Source organism: Mus musculus, chromosome 5 (assembly GCF_000001635.26).
Source record: "Mus musculus strain C57BL/6J chromosome 5, GRCm38.p6 C57BL/6J".
In the NCBI taxonomy this organism is placed as follows: domain Eukaryota; kingdom Metazoa; phylum Chordata; class Mammalia; order Rodentia; family Muridae; genus Mus; species Mus musculus.
The window spans coordinates 30,760,757-30,778,294 of NC_000071.6; the positions used below are offsets into that span (position 1 = coordinate 30,760,757).

The 17,538-nt window shown below is 48.5% G+C and overlaps 1 protein-coding gene across 2 annotated transcripts in view; it reads left to right on the forward strand.

Annotated features, from left to right (window-relative positions):
* Dpysl5 (dihydropyrimidinase-like 5) overlaps positions 1-17,538 on the forward strand; it is an 87,806-nt gene that overhangs the window by 49,193 nt on the left and 21,075 nt on the right. For both annotated transcript variants that reach the window (NM_023047.3, NM_001356948.1), the window contains exons 3-4: positions 16,564-16,722; positions 17,219-17,398. In NM_023047.3, coding sequence (NP_075534.1) covers positions 16,564-16,722; positions 17,219-17,398 — 339 coding nt within the window. The remainder of the gene's footprint in view (positions 1-16,563; positions 16,723-17,218; positions 17,399-17,538) is intronic.

The following is a 17,538-nucleotide window of genomic DNA, read 5'->3' on the forward strand; positions in this document are numbered from 1 at the left end:
AACCTTTCGTTACCTTGTGCCTGCTTGCTGGCAACTTTATATTCCCCTCTATTTTATCCGAGGTCCTTCCCAAACTCCTGGGTTACTTTGTGCCTACTTCCTGGCAACTTTATGCTCACCTCTATTTTATCCGAGGTCTTTCCCAAAGTCCTGGGGTCGCAAGTTTCACTCACCGTGAACTTACCCTGCCGGCAACCACTGACTGCTGAAAGTTCTGAACTCGGTGGGGGAGTCGGTTCCCCGTACGGGCCACCAATTGTCGCGCCCGCTCTCGACCAGCAAGAACGACGTGACCACCAGTCCTTCTAACAGCAGTTTATTCAGCAAACTTCAGTCTTCATCTCTCTTCTTTCTCTTCATCAGTACCGTTCCCCAGCTGAAGAGTTCTGAATCCACGCCGGATCCTTCTCAACAGTCTGTTTCACAGGAACCTTTATTAACCGCTCCTTCCCCGTGATGCAGTTCTGAATCCTCCCTGTAACAGGGGGTCTTCACTCGTGCCTGAAGATGTTTCTTTTCCCGGATTTCGGCACCAACTGTTGCGCGCACTCAACAGGCCAGGAAGAACGACGCTGCTACAGGATCCTTCTGCACACATTTATTCAGTCCTGTTTCTTCTTTCTCCATATATCTCCCTTGTTTATATCTCCCCTGTTTATATCTCCCTTGTTTTTATATCTCCCTTGTTTATATATCTCCCTTGTTTATATCTCCCTTGTTTTTATATCTCTCTTGTTTTTATATCTCCCTTGTTTATATATCGCCCTCGTTTTTATATCTCCCTTGTTTTTATATCTCCCTTGTTTTTATATCTCCCCACTAATAGTAATCCTCTCTTGAATAATAATCCTCCCTCTAACCCGGGCCTCTCACTCTTATATACTCTCAGTTCCCATCCACGCACAGCAGGCCACGCCACCTCACCAGGCACACAGCTTCAGCTAATCAGTGCAGCAGGGGCAAATCTCCACCAAATTGGATTCACCTGTATCCTGGTACACCTGCGCAGCACTCAAGATGTTTGTGTCTTATATGAGGAAGTCAGGTGCAAGTCATATGACTTAGCTACAGTCTCTGGCGCCTTTGGGACTGCCGCCACACCCGCTCCTAACAATACATCTATATAGGCATATATAGATAGATATAGATGCAAATGTATATATGGCCTTTGGATCACCTTCCAGTTTGAAGTGTGAAAGCAAGACAGCAACATGGGAGGGGAGGGGAAGCGCTATACTCTCCATGTTCTGCACTCAGGGTCTGGGGGTTGACCACTGGGTTCTAAGCACTGTTAGCTTTCCACCGTCTCTCTCTCCCTCTCTCTTTTTTAAAGATTTATTTATTTATTATATATAAGTACACTGTAGCTGTCTTCAGACACTTTTTCTTCTCTCTCTGACCCCACTTGCTCTGGCTAAAAGATTTATTGTTTTATTATATGTAAGTATACTGAAGACACCCCAGAAGAGGGCATCAGATTCCATTACAGATGGTTGTGAGCCACCATGTGGTTGCTAGGATTTGAACTCAGGACCTTCAGAAAAGCAGTCAATGCTCTTAACCACTGAGCCATCTCTCCAGCCCTCCACCTTATTTATAATCATTTTCCCACCAAACCTGGGCTGGCTTCTCTCTTCATGCTCACTGCTTGCCTCTCCCTCTGCCAGACATAACACACTTGGACTTGTGTCTGTAATCTCTAGCCCCAGACCAGGTAGTCTGTTTTTGATGCCATGTAAAAACCAGTTTAAAATGGGATATATTCAGGACCAACAGACTGGGGATCCCAGACCCCCACTAGCACTTGGATACATGTTGCTTTCCCCAAAACCTTTCTCTTGCTTTCCTTTGTACCCCCTTGCTTCCATAGTAGGGCCCCTGACCCATCTGAGCCAGCAGACTCTGACTTGCTGTTCAGAGTACCTCAGGCACCTGACTGGGTCTTCAGAAGGCAGCTCAGGCAGATCTTGCAATCTGTCCGTCCTTCCTAGGTGGAAGACTGGGTCTCAGAGGTTACATCATTTGCCACGTTAATAAATGCAGGGCATGCTGAGTGGGATGGTGCGAACCCTTAATTCCAGCACTTGGGAGGCAGAGGCAGACAGATCTGAGTTTGAGGCCAGCCTGGTCTACAGAGTGAGTTCCAGGCCAGGGCTACACAGAGAAATCCTGCTTCAAAAAACAGCACACACACACTGGCATGCACACACATACACATGCAGGGCACGCCTGTCATCCTTCCTTAACAGCTTCATAGTACTGTCGCAACTTGGCTGTGGGTCTAAATGGAGGCCCTGATATCATTGAAACAGACCCTGGGCAGAGAGCAAGTGGGGTTACATGCACTTCATTCTCGATTGCTGGTCATCCCTCTTCTCAGGCATTTGTGCACAGCTTGGACTTTTACAAAGCATCCATGTGGCCTGCTGGTTGGTAAACTTACCCACTTTGAGATCAGAAGGGGCTTTGCTGAAGAGCAGGGTGACAAAGGTTCTCTGTGGAGCTCTACTTTAGAGCCGTTTCCACAGGCTTCTTGAGCACAGACAGCCACGATCCTTCTGCCGCACAACTCCCTTTGAGGATCATCTCCAGTCTCCATGGTAACCGCATGTCGGGAGACAGTCTGCACGGGCTTTGTATTAAACACAATGAATTTAAATCGTGTGCTCGGCAGTGAAGATAATCATTCTGGATCAGAGAGAGGCCTCGGGCTCCTCATTTCATAAATTTAAATGTTGGTACAGTTCTCGATGTTAGCCTTGTAATTCAGACGCCAGCCACACCCTCTTCTCTATGTCAGCTACAGCTAGGTCTAACTTCACTCGCAGTCTTTTCCATTCTTTGAATTTTGGAAGTGAGGAGCTGCTCAGTCATTCAGGGCCAGCCCGAGCTGAGGGATGACTAGGCCGGAAGGAGCCTGGGGCCATGATCAGATGGTCTCATTCAGTTTGCCTGTGTGATGTCCTCTAAGTCCCACTAAAAAATAAGAGGCGTCACCCCTATCCTACAAGGATTTTTAAAAATTATGTTGGCAAGTATAGCTAACATAAATTTTCCCACTTTAACCATGTCTGGGTATAGGGTTCTGTGGGATTGGGCACGTTTACTTGAGCACATTGCCCCCAATGTGTCCAGAGACTTTTGTCTGAGCTGCAGCTTCACAGCACTAAGTGCTCACCCATCTCCCTCTTTCCTCCCTGTACCCACCACCCTTTTCTGTCTCCACGAGTGTGACTGCTGAAGCCCTGCATTTGAATGGCACCAGACACTATTGTTAGCGGCTACTTCTTTCACTTAGAATGCCTTTAGGGTCCATCCGTGTTGCAGTGTGTTGGAAGAATACTGCCCAGTATACATACAGCACACGGGTACACGGGCTTACCCACTCATCTGCGACTCAGATGGACTTGGGCTGCCTCCACTTTTTAGCTATTATGAATGCTATGGACACGAGTGTATGTGTGTCTGTTCAAGTCCACACTTATAATTACAGAGCTTTTTTTTCCTTCTTCTTCTTCAACTAGGTATGCAGCGCTGGCTGGCCTAGAATACACAATTGTGTGACAAAACACAATTGTGTTTCCTTGGGGAGACAACACACACGTTCACTCACCTTAGAGAGAGATCCTAGGACAGACTAAAGTTCAGATACCACCAAAGTCCAACTTCATACCAGTGAGTTTTACTGGGGTTATTTACAGAAGCGACTCAAAGACTGCTGCATCCCCAAAGCCCACTCCAGCCTGGGTGATAGCTCCCAAAGGGAACCTGGAGCACACTGCACAGCCTGCAGCCAGCTCAGCAGGTCAGTGCCCATTCCTGTGCCTCAGTTGCTCTAAACCAGGCACCTCAGCTGGTTTGTTTCCTCCAGGCAGCTCGTCTGGTCTGAGTCTTCTTAGCAGCTTTGCTTGTCTGAGCATCTTCTTTGCAGCTTCTCCTGCTTCTCTGACAGGGAGGGGCCTAGTGAATTTGGTCAGTTTCAGGAACTTCCTGAGGCTGTTTTGAGTGTTTTTTCGCCTTTCTGTTTAAAGAGCTTCCTTGCAGGTCTGAGTATTTCAATCTCCAGGAAACTGTTATAGAACAACTAAGTAGCCGAGGCTGGCCTCCAATTCACTGGAACCCACTTCTGTGGGAAGGTGTAACCACTACTCCCAGCTTACAGAACCTAAAAAAAGACAGACTATCTTTTATGTATTCTTTGGCAATCTCTTACATGTACACAATGTATTTTGGTTATACTCGCCCCAAGTCTTCTCCCTCCTCTCTCCCCACCTCTCAACCTATCTCTCTCCCACCTTCATGACTTTTTTTTTAACAACTGGTTGAATCCAGTTGGTGCTGCCTGCTGGAATGTTGGCTGAGCTTGTCAGCCTGAGCGTGTGTAGGTTCCCACAGCTGCAGTGAGCTCATGAGGGTGACAGCCACACTGTGCCCAGAGAACAACATTTATAGCACCCCTCCCCATCTTCCAACTTTTTCTCTCCTTTCACACTCTCTTCCACCGTGTTCCCTGAGCCTTGGGGGTGGGGAGTTGGGGAGTGGGTCAATACAAACGTCCCCTGATGTCTGAGGCCTGAGTCACATATTTTCACTACTTTGGCCAGCTATAAGTATGGAGCCATTTTGAGGATCAAATATGATAGTTAAGAACACTCTACTGCACACAGCAGGCTGTCAGGAGTATTAAATGGGTTTTTTTCCCTTGAAGTTAAACCTAGGAGTTAATGTCATAGTGGGCTGATAACTTCAGTGAAGGTGATGACATCATGCTACGCTAGTAACAAGCTGTGTCTGTCTCCTTGATGCCTTGTGGAAATTCATTCATTCTGGGACTTAAAGGGAGTGTCTTAACCATGAAAATATGTGTCATGAAAAACCATACATGCTTTTATATTCCTCCCACCAACTGAATTTCTAACTTCCAAAATTGGAAGAGGGAAAAAAAAATCCCGTTAGGCCCACTGTGTACACTGCCTTGTTAGCAGTCTATTTTAAGCACACCCTCAAGGAACCCCTAAAGCTGGGGTGGGACAGCTCAAAGCTGAAGGCTCTCAGCGGCTGATTCAGCGAATAGCACCTCTTCTCAGTAGCGCAGGAGAGTGTAGGCTTGGGAGTATAAACACCTAGATTGCAGCCTGGCTAGCCTCTGGAAATCTGGGGTAATGACAGTGCCTGCCACGTGTGGTAGCAACAGTGAAGATGAAAGGGAGACCCACCCCTGAATCTATCCACGAGTGGAGCAGGGCCCCTGGGATGGTTTGGGGGAGCCCTCCAAGTGTGAGAACCTCAGACTTTGGAACCATCTTTGCCTGTGGACTGTGTGGTATGTCTCGCCAGGCTCCTGCCAATGGTTCTACTGCCAACCAACCTCTCTGCAGGCAACAGCCCCAGCTGGAGCCAGCCAGCTCCCTTTGTGTAGTGGAATTTGTGGTGGACAGGGAGGAGAATAGGAGTCCTTGTCCAGCCTCCTGACCAGTGCAGGGCCTGAACGCCCCACAGTACTCCTTATTAAAAGACAAAAGATGCTGGAAAGCTTGCGTTTCATAGCCGAGCCTAGGCTCTCCTTTAACTTTGCAGCGATCTGCTGCAAGCTATGGGTGTGCGCCTGCCAGTGGTACAGGAGCCAACACAGCTGAACGCAAGTGCTCATGGTCTCTGAGTGACAGAGGCCTTGCTTTTTAACCTCCAAACTCTCCTAGAAGCCCCTGAGTCCAGAAATAGCAGTGCCTTGGTTTCTATATCTTCGTGCCAGCTGGGGATGCTCAGGACTCCTTGAGGCTCCTCACAACTTCTTGGGGCTCTTTGGGGATGCTCGGGACTTCTTGGAGGCTCCTCAAGGATGCTCGGGGCTCCTCAGGGCTTCTCGGGACTCCTCTGGACTTCTTGGAGCTCCTCAGGGCTCCTTGGGGCTTCTCGGGATTCCTCAGGACTCCTCGGGACTCCTTGGGATTCCTCCGGGATGTTCGGGGCTCCTTGGGACTCTTGGATGTTCCTCAGGAATGCTTGGGGCTCCTCAGGGCCCCTTGGGGATCCCTTGCTACTCTCCCTCCAGTTTTGTCTTCACCTTTGACCCTATACTCTTTGGCTGTCTCTTGCGTCTAAAACCAGGCTGTCTTTTTCTTCTGAACCCAGTCTTTTCCCAGAAAAATCTATAACCAATGACTCTTGTTTAACTAAGTCTGACACCTGTGGGCTCCAACTCAGACGCCCCCCAAAACCAGCCAAGGTCCTCACTTGTGGCATCAGACATTCTTCTGCCAGGGATACCACACCCACCCAGGCCTAAGCTTCCTTACCCAGTGTCTTAGATAGGGTTCCTATTGCAGTGAAGAGACACCATGAGCAAGACAACTCTTATAAAGGAAAGCATTTAATTGGGGCTGGCTTACAGTTGAGAAGTTTAGTGCGTTATTGTCACGGCAGGAAGCATGGTGGCATGCAGGCAGACATGGGGCTGGAGAGGAAGCTGAGAGTTCTACAGTCCTGCTCAGCAGGCAGCCAGAAGAGAAAATGAACCACTGGACCTGGACTGAGCTTCTGAAGCCTCAAAGTCCACCCCCTGTGACACGCATCCTCCACCAAGCCACACCTCCAGTAACACCACTCCTTATGAGTGAGTCTATGGGGGCCATTTTCACTCAGACCACCACACCTGAGAGCAGAGGACACCTCACCGCCATGGCTGAAGGTCTAATTCAGGCCTCTAGTTCCTCCCTTACCGTCCTTGACTCTAGCCCCACACATCACCAATGCAATGCATTTAAGAGCACAGAGGGGTCTAGCGATAGACCCAGTGGTAGAGTGTCTATCCAGACTGAATCTCTGAGTTCAGTCTGCAGTGCTTTATAAACCAGGTGAGGTGACATACATCTGTCACACTAGCACTAGAGAGGGAGAGGAGGGGCTTCAGAAGGTCAGGGCACCTTCTGAATCAAATAAGTTTGTGGCCAGCCTGGGCTGGTTGTAGGAGACCCTGGCTGAAGTGGAGGGGGGGTGCAAAGACACCTTCAGCTCAAACCGAGTTTAATCTGCCCCCAGGGCCCCTCTTCACCATGTCAGAGCTAGGTTTCTGCCTGGTTCTGAGACCCCTCTGAGGGTCATCATCCCTGCCTCTCTCTTCGACTGTCTCAGCCTGCTTTCCCTTGCCCAGGCCCTGGATCTCTCTCCTCGGCTGTCTCAGACTGCTTTCCCTTGCCCAGGCTCTGGCTCTCTCTCCTCGGCTGTCTCAGACTGCTTTCCCTTGCCCAGGCCCTGGCTCTCTCTCCTCGGCTGTCTCAGCCTGCTTTCCCTTGCCCAGACCCTGGCTCTCTCTCCTCGGCTGTCTCAGCCTGCTTTCCCTTGCCCAGGCCCTGGCTCTCTCTCCTCGGCTGTCTCAGCCTGCTTTCCCTTGCCCAGGCCCTGGCTTTGGATGAGCCCTGGGACTACCTTGAAGTGAATTTTCTTGTGCTATTCCCGGACCTCATCTTGGCTCACACCAGCTCTCAGGGGATTTGGCTTCACTCCCTGTTCTACAGGGAAATCTGTGCTGCCTCAGCCTTTTTGGTGGGCCTCTCTGATGGTCTCCTCCTGCATCCACAGCACCCCTCCCCCCAGGTGGATGGCAATTAGTATCCCAGTCTAATAGGTGTGAATAGAAATTTAGCTTCCTCATCTGACAGTAGGATAGTGCACCTTCTTCGTAGGGTGATTTCATACACAAGCAAGTACATATAGTAATTGCGCCATTATGTTAGCATCAGCAGTTCTCACCTCCACCTGAGCGCCCCTTTATCAGCTCTGTTATCTGAAGATTCCCTCCCTCTGCACATTTCACCCTCCCCCATGTTTCAGCCGCTCACTTCGCTCAGTTCTCAGTTCGTTCCCCTCTCCCACTACTTAGTTTTACCCCACTCCCCCTCCCCCGCACTGTCAAAGCTTGCTTCTTCAGGAAGCATGCCTCGCATACACCCGTTCCAGCCCAGTCCCAGAGTTCAGACCGGCCACCCCCACACTGCCAGAATGACGTTCTTTGTCTGATTGCCAAGGTCTTCCTCTGTCGCTGGAGGCTGGCCAGCCGTGGCTGCGGACAACTTATAATCAAAACAGCCTCTTCCTGGGCAATAGACATGCCAAGGGATGGGAGGGAGGGTTCTCTCTACAGGAGCTCCTAGGCCTACAGTCCCTGAGCCCCCTCATCACTATCTCCTGCATAAATTCAAGTTGACAAGCTTGCTAATTGCACAGAGTCCAGGCTAATCAAGGTTCATGCACTCGGTCCTAGTCAGACTTTCCAAACAGGTCCATCAGTACCCCTAACTTTGCTCTTAACACCACCCCCTACTCTGAGTGCCGTGCCCGCCTTCGTGTCCCAGGGTGAGCTCCCTTTTACATCCTCTCTGAACTCAGTGTTCTTCATCCTCCCTGAGGACATGGTCTCTTGATGGCTGGTGTTCCCATAGTATCCGGAAGTCATTTCTATCGGGAATGAGCATCTCCCCCCGTCCTGTCTGCCGATTGGACTCTGCTCCATACGCTATGTTTGTTCTTACTTCTGAGGCCCCAGCTACACAGCACAGAGGACAGGTGCCACTGCTCCCAAGTCACTGCTGCCCACAGGCAGCTTACTGAGCCCCTCCTGTGCAGGCACAGAGCTGGGCACTTGACATGCACGATGTCACTCAATTCATTTTCCCTACAATAGTGTATTATGTGTGGTCAGCCTTGACAGCAAGCACCTAAGCCCCCTCCACCATCTCTCCAGCCCCACCTCTTAATTCTCACAGTCACACACGAGGGCTGTATTCCCACCTCCACGTGTAAATTGAGTTCAGATTAAATAATGCTCAAGGTCTAACAGCTACTACATTACAGAAGGGGTGTATTGGAAGTTGGGACCAAAGAAAGTCAAAAGAGATAAAATTTGTTTGTTTGTTTTGAGGAAGGATTTCTCTCTGTAGCCCTGGCTATCCCGGAATCACTCTGTAGACCAGGCTGGCTTTAAACTCAGAGATCACCTGCTTCTGCCTCCCATGTACTGGGATTAAGGGCGTATACCACCAGAGCATAGCTAAGAAGAAAATTTAAAAAGTAGAAAAGCAAAGCAAAAGAAAGTCGGAGTTTCAAATAGTCCAAGCCAGTCCTAAATGTACTATTTAGCCAAGGCTGCCCTTGAAGTCTTCCCCATCACCCTCTCTCCACCTCCTGCTTGCTTAGGCTACAGAGTGCACACGTACGCCTGCCTCTGAAACTGGGGTTTAAGCCTCCAGATGTCCCCATCCCCTCAGACACCACCCCCCCAAGTTTGATTCTTGTCCAGGTAGTGTTTGTCTATGAGTCTAGCATTTGTGTCCTTGAAGTGTCTGGCACACATGTGGGAAAGTGTTGTCCCTGAAGTGTGTTGTGACTTGAACGTGGCCTGTTTTCCTGTGAAGAACACTGAACAACTGAGGTGTGAGTTTCAGATAGAGGAACTTTCTGGATGTGTACCCCAGGTCGTGACGTGATCTACAGAGTAAGCTTCAGGACAGCCAGAGCTACACAGACAGACAGACAGACAGACAGACAGACAGATACAGTGCAGGGGAAGAGCTGGTTTCCAAGAAGGCCAGAGAGTACAGTGAGCCTTAGCCAACTGAGCATGAGCAATGTTACCCCAGTGAGATAGAGACCCAACTGTGAGTGTGAGGGGTGTTACCCCGAGTGAGATGGAAACCACTGAGCTGGTGAGTTTTTCAGTACTTAGAATGTGAATTTTTTTTTTTTAAAAAAAAGATGATTTTAATTTGAAAAGAAAAAAATAGTTCAGCGATTCTTGGAGACGCAGACCCACGTGAACAAGTGATGGCTTTAGCAACTGCTTGACGATACGTTCCCAGCGCAGCTGGAGTGCTCTGTGTAATGTTGCTTTCATGAAATACGTGGAGGCTGCACACGTTATGCTCAAAAGAGGCTTGGCTTGGCTTATGATTCTGAAGGTCCAAGGCCAAGGGGCTGCATCTGGTGGTGACCTTCTTGTCAGCAGTGTCCTGAGAGACTGCAGTGTCACACAGTAAAGGACATCGAATACAAGTCTTGGGTGACATATTCTCTCTTTTTTTCCCCATAGAACCATCAATATTAAATGATGAGGCCACACTCCGGGACCTTGCCTTAATCCCCTCCCAAAGCCCTCTCTCTACACTTGATAATGGGAATGTTTCTACCCTTTCCAGATCTCTCAGTGGGGACTATATCGTAACACACAAGCCGCTAGGAAGTGATGTTCAAATTATATCCAAGCCATAACAACATCGGATACTTGTCATCTGAATCTCAGTGTTAGCTTCCTTTAAAGTGAGCTTTTCTCAGGCCGTACATCTTCATAGGAGAATCTGAACTGTTGGCTTGCACACATGTGCTGTGAGCCTGCACCCATGAGTATATGCTCTAGAGACAACCATGGATTGGCTTTGCCCATGTGCCTTCTTGACAGCAGGAGACGTTTTTGCCTGGACCTGTTAATACTTGGTCTTGGAGCAAAACACCCACATTGACTGGGGAAGCGTTGTGAGAGGGGTGTTGGAGGCATCACTGTAGGAAACAGGGAAACAGTAAGATCTGGAGCAATGTGAGACAGTAAGAGAATGACCCCCTCAAAGCCCTTTGTCCTGATAAAGCTAAGAAGAACCAATACATTGTTCCCTCCTATCTAAGTGACCGTAGTACCGAAACGGTTTGCTGAGCATGTGTCTGATAAGCATGCAGATACCTGCATTCCCCCAGTCAATGGTCTGAAGGAATGGGCTTCTGAACTCCATAGATGACATGCATAAAAGGTGGAATTTTAGGGTAGTTCCTGCTCTTGGCTGAGACCATGCCTGGAAACTGTGTTGTCAAGTGGATTATCACTAAGTATGATTGGTCTTTTTTTTTGTTTTTAGATTTATTTATTTATTTTATGTATATGAGTACACTGTAGCTGTCTTCAAACACACCAGAAGAGGGCATCAGATCTCATTGCAGATGGTTGTGAGCCAACATGTGGTTGCTGGGATTTGAACTCAGGACCTCTGGAAGAGCAGTCAGCGCTCTTACCCGCTGAGCCATCTCTCCAGCCCCATGACTGGTGTTTTTAATAAGGGTTTCATTCCTGGGCATCACATAAAATCCAGATAGGCCCAACAGTATGTCATACATGTCAAAAACAAAATATCAGTAGCCTTATGGAAGTAGTAAAATTAATGTTTCATGCCCAGCCAGATGTGCACAGTGATGTATTGTGACTGCTGGTAGATACGTGGTTTTCGTGTCTACGTTAATTGATAGAGAAGTGAAATCCAGGTCGTGTTTGGGGGTTTGGGGGGGAAGCATGCTTCTACAAGAGCTTCTGCATGCGCAAGTGTGTGTGTGTGTGTGTGTGTGTGTGTGTGTGTGTGTGTGTGTGTGTGTAAAAGAAGACAAGGTTTGGATTGCTAGATGGATAATTTTGGTCAGCCACCAAGTTCAATGAGGTCTTGGTGGGTTCAGCTCTTCCCTGGTCAGGCCTGGGGTTGTTGTTGGAGGTCTGCGTGAGCAGGCTCCATGTAGCTGCACTTCCTCTTCCTGCCAGTGTGCACTGAGTGTGGGCTCTGTTCATACATGCATGAGGATGTTCAGGCGTGAGGTGAAGCAGTTATTGTAGCCAAAGACAACGGACAGCTTGATAGTGTCGTGTACCGTTTTAAAATTCACTAGATAAACAGAGAAGTATGTCAGCCTCAGAGCAGGAAAGGGAGGGAGTAACATGGGGCATGCCAGAGTTAATATTTCATTTAGAAAGTACCTCAGGCCGGAGAGACACTCAGCAACCAAGTCACTTGCCAGTGCGAGGCCTGGAGCTCAGCTCCCCCACACCACAGGAAAGCCAGATGGGTGTGTCAGCTCTCCCACAATCTCAGCATTTGAGAAATGCAGTGACAAGAAACCCTGGGGCAAGCTGGCTAGGTTGACTAGTCACATCAGTGAGCCCCCAGCTCAGCTAGAGACTGTCTCAGGAAATAACGTGGGGAGCAATTAAGGAAGAGACTTAACTGATGTGAGCCTGTGGCTTCCACATGCAGCCACATATATGCAAATATAAATCAGAACATGCAGAAAAACACATGAGAATACATACAGATGAACAGGAAGGCACACACGTGAAAACGCACATGTCTGAACATGCAGACATACATATACATACCTAAATATGCAAAGAAAGAAACCTCATCTGGGGGTGTATCTCAGGGGTAAAGCAAGGGTTTAACATATGAGCCCCCAGATTCAGCCTCTCAGACAGCTATGTTATGTGCATTGATGTTTTGCCTGCATGTATGTCTGGGTGAGGGTGTTGGATCTTGGAATTACTAGACAGTTGTGAGCTGTCAGTGAATGCTGGGAATTGAACCCAGGACCTCTGGAAGAGCAGTCAGTGCTCTTAACCACTGAGACATCTCTCCAGCCACACAAAACAGTATTTTAATAAAAACAAAAAGTTTAAAATATCTGAACCAAAAAAGTAAAAATTAACAATATCTGATAAGTGTGTGCGGCAGGTCCCATGAACTTTTTTTTTTTTTTTTAAATCTTCTGTGCCTTTACTCTGCATCTGAAATCTATAACTGTAACATCTTTTACACATGGAAATGTAGCTAACTAAATTTAGTTTTAGCTTTTTCCAGGCTTATTTGTGTAGTGCATAGTATAAAAATGACATTGCTTTCAGCGTATGTTGTAAAATTAGTATACTAATTAATTAATGTAATAAATTTTAGAAAATAAGAAGAAAACAACTCGGGAGCAGTCACTTCAAAACAGCCGTCAATGACGTACTTGGCATTCTTCCTCCTGTGTTGCTTGTGTGTGATTTAACATAGCTCCAAGTGTCTTATGAACACTGAATCTGTTCTTCAGTCACGGCAGCGATGCCCTGTTACCTTCGACTTAGCCCCTGTGCTGGCTAGTGTCTTTTTTACTTGACATAAGCTAGACTCATTTGGGAAATGTCCTGCCAGACTGGCCAGTGGGCAAGCCTGTGGGGCATTTTCTTGATTACTGGTGGATGTGGGGGGCCCATGCCACTGTGGGTGGTGCTTCCTCCGGGCAGGTAGTCTTGGGGGTGTACTAGAAGCAGGTTGAGCAAGCCATGAAGAGCCAGAGTGGCCTGCGTGGGATTCCTGCCCCTACTTCCTTTGTTTGAGGAGGGACTGATGTGGAACCCTTTCCTCCTCCAGCCACCTTTGCTCATGTGTTTCATCCCAGCCATAGAAGCTCTAAAACAGCCTCCGAGAGCACTGTGCTGTGTGCTACTGCCTTCAGCTCACCTAAGTAAAAGGTGGTGTCTAAGTAGTCGTGACGTGTGGCAGGCCCACAGCCACCCCTCCTTAAACACGTCCTCCTTAAAGCATCAGGGACAGGACAGTGCATTGCTCTGCTGCTGACCTGTGCAAGGCTTTCCTGTGGGGTGACAATAAAAAGATCTGTCACATCTGTGGTGTCCTCGTGTTCACAGAGCCGGCAGCTGGTGGGAGGAGGATCTGCTGAGCCTATGAACTCCGGTTTGGAGGCCCAGAGTCGCAGTGGTAGTAATAGTAATATGTGCTCTTCTGAGCTCCACAGCTGTGGCCCTACAGGTACAGATGCACATGTGTGTGGCTGCATGTGTAGCTGCAGAGGGGGCTCGTGGCTGCTCCTGGGTAACAGCCAGTAAGATGGGAAATTCAAGACCGCTGCTCAGCATGCTTTCCAGAACTCTTCAGTTCCTATGGCTAGGCTCCAGAGGATGCTGCTTGGTGCTTCTGATAGCCTATACTGATTCCCCACCAGGCTCAGAAGCTGTGTCAGCCTCGAGTCCCCTAACCTATACCCAGACCACTGTTGGTCTCTGGAATTCCCTGCCTAAAAGCCAAGAGTCCTTCCAGGATCCACACAAGGCTGGACCTCTCTTCTTAGTGATCCAAACACAAATGTGCACACACTAGGTCCAAGGGTGGCATTTTGTAGCAGTGGGCAGAGTTTGGATCTGTGTGCCCAGCATGCATCCAGGGTGGAAGTTGTGGGGTAGGGCGGGCTCCAGGGGAAACCAGTTTCTCTGCACTGTAGCTCAGTTTCAGAGGAAGATGACGATTTATTAGCCCGATCTGTACTGTCGAGTATTTGGAGATTTGTTAAATGAATTGCCTTTTCTATCCTTGCCTTGGGGTACTGGGCGTTAAGAACAGTCCCAGGTCCTTTATCATTAGCGTCTCCACGGGTCCCCTCTTTTCTACCGACAGCTGCCGCTGTGCTGAGAGGCACAAAGAACAGCAACTGAGAGCCAAAGAACTAAACAGTGTAGGCTATGCACTGCTAGTAAATCAGACTCCCCCATGTGCACGGGGACAGGGCAAAACAGAGTACATCCACCTGCTGTAAGGATGAATCAGCCGCGCAGGCTCCAGCGGAACCGGGAACAGAAGCCAGCTAGTAAACTACAATCTGCGCAGCCCCAGCTCCAGCCCCACCCCCACGCCTGCATGTATTACACGGAGCTACCGCCCTCTGTTGGCTGCATTTAAGCAATACAAGAAGTCAGGCCATCCCGGCTCTGAGATTTTTTTTCCTTCTTAATTGTAGTTTGGCTGCTTGACTCATTTTCTCGGCCTTAGTCTCCAGGAGTGTCTCTGGTTTGTGATCAGGGAATTTGACTTTATGGAGAAGACAGCTTCATCGGGCTTTTTTCCTCCAGTGGAAAGCAGAATGAATCAGGATATTTATTTTATTTATATGGGTACATTGTAGCAGTCTTCAGACACACAAGACAAGGGAATCAGATCCCATTACAGATGGTTATGAGCCACCATGTGGGTGCTGGGAATCGAACTCAGGACCTCTGGAAGAGTAGTCAGTGCTCTTAATCTCTGAGCCATCTCTCCAACCCCGAATCAGGATAATTAATCAGAAGGATACTTTACCATTCCTTAGTGATACTTGGCTCTCTCTTCCAACACATGTGAAGCTATCCCACATGTGAAGACCCCTCTCTCGGTTATTTTAATCCTAACAACCGGGTTTTATTTGGGAACAGCACATTGACCTGACCTTTGGGAAATGTCACTTTGGACGATCACAAAAGTTACCTATTCAAATAAATTGAATTTATTTGACTCCCAGAACCCAGCCTGGAGAGACAGAGTCAGAAGACCCCAGAGCAAGGAGGCTATGCAGACTGGCTATATCAGTGGGCTCTCGGTTTGATCGAGACACCTTGCTTAGTGTTAAGATGGAAGAGCAATTGAGAATAATTCCCAATATCCACCTTGAGCTCCTCCACATGCACATCCCTGTGCATGCACACACACACACACACACACACACACACACACAGACTTTACATACATGCAAACACACATACACATGCACAAATATACACAAGATGGGGAGAAAAACCTTGTTAAAGTAATATCTTGTGGAGCCTGTGAATTCAGTCATGCATCTGAAAGTGCTCTATCCCAGACAAGACAAATTATGCTCATGAACTCAGGTAGGGGACATGAGGACAAAGGGGCTGATATGGAAGAAGCTGGTGAATTTTTTTGGACAACTCTCACACCAAAACAGTACTTTACTTTGTGAATTTTGACTTCTTCTTCTTCTTCTTCTTCTTCTTCTTCTTATTATTATTATTATTATTATTATGTTCTGTTGTTTGTTTGTTTGTTTGTTTGTTTGAGACAGGGTTTCTCTGTGGAGCCCTGGCTGTCCTGGAACTCACTCTGTAGACCAGGATGGCCTCAAACTCAGAAATCCGTCTGCCTCTGCCTCCTGAGTGCTGGGATTAAAGGCATGTGCCACCACTGCCTGACCCAACCCATTTATTATTATTCCCAAGTTAAGTAAAACTGCTTCATAAGAAGTGACAGAAAAGCTGGTCAGTGGTGGTGCACGCCTTTAACCCCAGCCCTCATCAGGCAGAGGCAGGCGGATCTCTGTGAGTTTGAGACTAGCTTGGTCTACAGAGTGAGTTCCAGGACTGCCAGGGCTACACAGAGAAACCCTGTCTGGGTAAATACACAAACAAAAATAGGTGAGAGAACAATATCTTTAAAATCCCCTATTAAAGCACGTAGTGCTTTACTGCATGTCTGTAGCTAGCTCACCATATTTTCCATGTGAACACTTGATTGGGCTTCCCACTGTAACAGGTATATACAAACAAACCCTTGGGCCTTTGATTTTGTTGTCTATATACTGGAGTTAGCCAAAAATCACTTAGAGGGAGATCTTACTGGGAAGGTAACAGCCAGGCTTGGGCTCCCCAATATGCTAAGTGCTTTTTCCAAAGACCCAAGTTAGAACCCCACATGAGGAAGAATCAGGTTTATTTGTTGAACCCAGGGTTCTAAAGAAGATCATGTCACAGCTCTGACCCTCCCCTGTCACAGCTCTGACCCTCCCCTGTCACAGCTCTGACCCTCCCCTGAGCAGACCTTACTGGGTTTGATCATCCATGGTTGTTCTGGGTGCACCTGAACACCGTGCATCATCGTGATGGTGACTTAAGTGCAGGCAGGGCTGTGACAAGACCACCTTCCCTCCCTCTTCCTTCAGGCGGCCCTCGTTGGAGGCACCACCATGATCATCGGTCACGTCCTGCCAGACAAGGAGACCTCCCTCGTGGAAGCCTATGAGAAGTGCAGGGCTCTAGCTGACCCCAAGGTCTGCTGTGACTATGCCCTCCATGTGGGGATCACCTGGTGGGCACCCAAGGTAACAGTGCTGATGGGACCCCTCCACACACACACAAGAAGGCACCAGAGGGCTGGTGTCCAAACAAGTGTGTGACTGAGCTGGCTGGGGCCTGAAGCTGTTTTGTATGCAGGAACCCTCACCCATCACCATTCCAGCTTCCCTATGTCCCAAACAAAACATTTAGGAGTCCCTGAAGATGATGGGCAGACCTATCCCACCTAAGAGCCCATTTCTCAGTGTTCACAGTGAGCATCAATTGCAACAGAGTCCAAGGCCATGGGCCAGACTCAGGAGCACTGCGGTGTTCAGGATATCCCGATGAGGTACCAGGAACATCTAGTGGGTAGTACCGCTGAATGGTCAGCTCAGACAGAGAGCTGTGGCCTGTGTGTACTGGGCATTCACAGCACCGACCTGGGACCCGAGAAACAGTTGGTCACAGCCTGCCCCATCTCTCCACTGGGCCAGAACCTGCTTGTCTTACTGGACGCTGACTTTGCATTTTGCTCTCCAGGTGAAAGCAGAAATGGAGACACTGGTGCGGGAGAAGGGGGTCAACTCCTTCCAGATGTTCATGACCTACAAGGACTTGTACATGCTTCGAGACAGTGAGCTGTACCAAGTGTTTCATGCCTGCAGGGACATCGGGGCGATCCCCCGGGTCCACGCTGAAAATGGAGAGCTCGTGGCTGAGGCAAGTCTGCAACTGAGGTCGTTGTGTGGGGGTAGAGCCAATGGATACTGCCTATCACTGTCCTTTAAGGATCACTTAAACCAAGTAGTAAAACAAAACGCTGTGAGGTGTGAACATCTGGGGTGCCAAATCTTGATCTG